The following is a 2022-nucleotide window of genomic DNA, read 5'->3' as shown; positions in this document are numbered from 1 at the left end:
GTTGGACAAGTTCCTGCTAAACTGGAATGTACGATGGTGAGGCTCGACTCATTTAGAGCTCTGGTCTTTGACCTGGGGGCCGCTGCGTGAGCGGACTGCTGGACAAGATGGACCATTGGTCTGACTCAGTACCGGCAATTCTTATGTTCTTATGTAAGTAAGCCAGATAAAAGAATGAGAAGATGGAACAATAATTTCAGAAGTATATAAATATGGAAGTATGAATATAAGTATAGTAATATCTATACAGACACATTCTGTCTTTAAATATGAATTATATATATAGTGAACAGAAAATTACTTTTATTTTTATTTTTTTTACCATTCTCCCAAGAGAGATCAGAACAGTTTACATGAATTTATTCAGGTACTCAAGCATTTTGCCCTGTCTGTCTCAGTGGGCTCATAATCTATCTGGTGTACTTGGGGTAATGGGAGGATCACAAGGAGCAGTGTAGGTTTGAATCCACAACTCAGGGTGCTGAGATTGTAGCTTTAACCACTGTACCACACTTTCCATTGAATTAGTACCTCATGATTTTTTTTCACTGCCTTTATGAACTCTTTGTTTCTCAGAGTGTAGATGATGGGATTAAACAAAGGAGTCAACACATTATAGAATACAGCCATCAATTTATCTTGTAGAAATGGATGGTTCCCTGTTGGCCTAACATATATGTATATAGCACATCCAAAGAACATTGTAACCACTGAGATATGGGAGGCGCAGGTCGAAAATGCTTTATAACGCCCAGACGCTGAAGGAATTTTTAATATGGTTCGTGTAATAAAAACATAAGAGACACAGATAAAACAGAAGGGAACAATGAGTACTAACGAAGTAAGAACCAAAATGGTCATTTGTGTTGTAAAGTTGCTTACACAAGAAAGTGCCAGCAGTGGTCCTGTATCACAGAGAAAATGGTTAATCTTATTGTCACAAAAAGGCTGCTGCGATACTAAAATTATGGGCACAACAGTGCTGAAAAATCCAATAGCCCAGCAAATAGAGACAAGACGGAAGCAGACCCTTTTACACATTAACATGTGGTAATGAAGGGGCTGACAAATGGCTAGGTATCGATCATAGCCCATGACGGTAAGAAGGAAGCAATCAACTATGCCAAAGATGAAGAAGAAAAATAACTGCACAAAACAACCTCTGAAAGAAATGGAGTTTGTTTTAGACAAGAAACCAGAAAGCATTTTCGGCACTGTGGAACTTGTATACCCAATTTCAACAAAAGACAGGTTCCCGAGAAAGAAGTACATGGGCTTGTGAAGAGAAGAGTTGGACCACACCAACATGATTATCGTTATATTCCCAAACAAAGTGAGGGCGTAGACTATGAAGAAAAATGCAAATAGAAGCGGCTTTATATCTTCATTGTTGGAGAGTCCATTGAGAATAAACTCTTTCAATTTTGTTTGGTTTGCACTCCACATGTTGTCAATTGATTGACGTATCTAAAAGAAAAAGAGAACAGTTAAGCTCAGAATAAAAAGTTAATTCAAAACTCAGCAGGGTTCTTATTTTCCAATGATCTTTTTTTTTTTTTTCCAAGAACATACTCTAAATGTCATTCTTGTTCATGTTCCATAAGGTTCAAATAGCTATTGTTGATTACAATGATCAACAAGCATTTTGCTACTGGAGTTCTGTCACCTGTACCTTAACGTGCTGACTCTAAAACTGAAAACAGTTTTTGACTATCACATCCTGTTTTTAAGTTATGCGTCAGTTTGTGTTTATATCATTTTCGTCAATAACGCTACAGTGAAACGTTGGTATTTTACTGTTTCTGTAACACAATATTGCATTTTAGGACAGGTTATCAATCACAAATACCAGTAATTTGAAAGCTTATACTAAAAAGTGATTGTGCTGCTTTTTCTACCTATGAATTTTTATATTTTGTTTTTGCCAAAAATATTATAATTATTATGAACAGATGAGGTTGTGTTAACCATCCTAATTTCTGTTTTGTCTGCGGACATTTACTGCACAAGATAGAAACATAG

General features: G+C 36.4%; 1 protein-coding gene across 1 annotated transcript; it reads right to left on the bottom strand.

Moving 5' to 3' along the window:
* Positions 1 to 495: 495 nt before the first annotated feature.
* LOC117349690 (olfactory receptor 1020-like) lies at positions 496 to 1446 on the bottom strand. Its single transcript, XM_033923281.1, has one exon. The coding sequence runs from the start codon at positions 1444 to 1446 to the stop codon at positions 496 to 498; it is 951 nt and encodes a 316-aa protein (XP_033779172.1).
* Positions 1447 to 2022: the final 576 nt, after the last annotated feature.

The sequence above is a fragment of the Geotrypetes seraphini genome, chromosome 16 (genome assembly GCF_902459505.1).
Source record: "Geotrypetes seraphini chromosome 16, aGeoSer1.1, whole genome shotgun sequence".
Lineage (NCBI taxonomy): Eukaryota > Metazoa > Chordata > Amphibia > Gymnophiona > Dermophiidae > Geotrypetes > Geotrypetes seraphini.
Note: the sequence above shows the minus strand (reverse complement) of the source record. Positions and strands in the feature narration are given on the sequence as shown.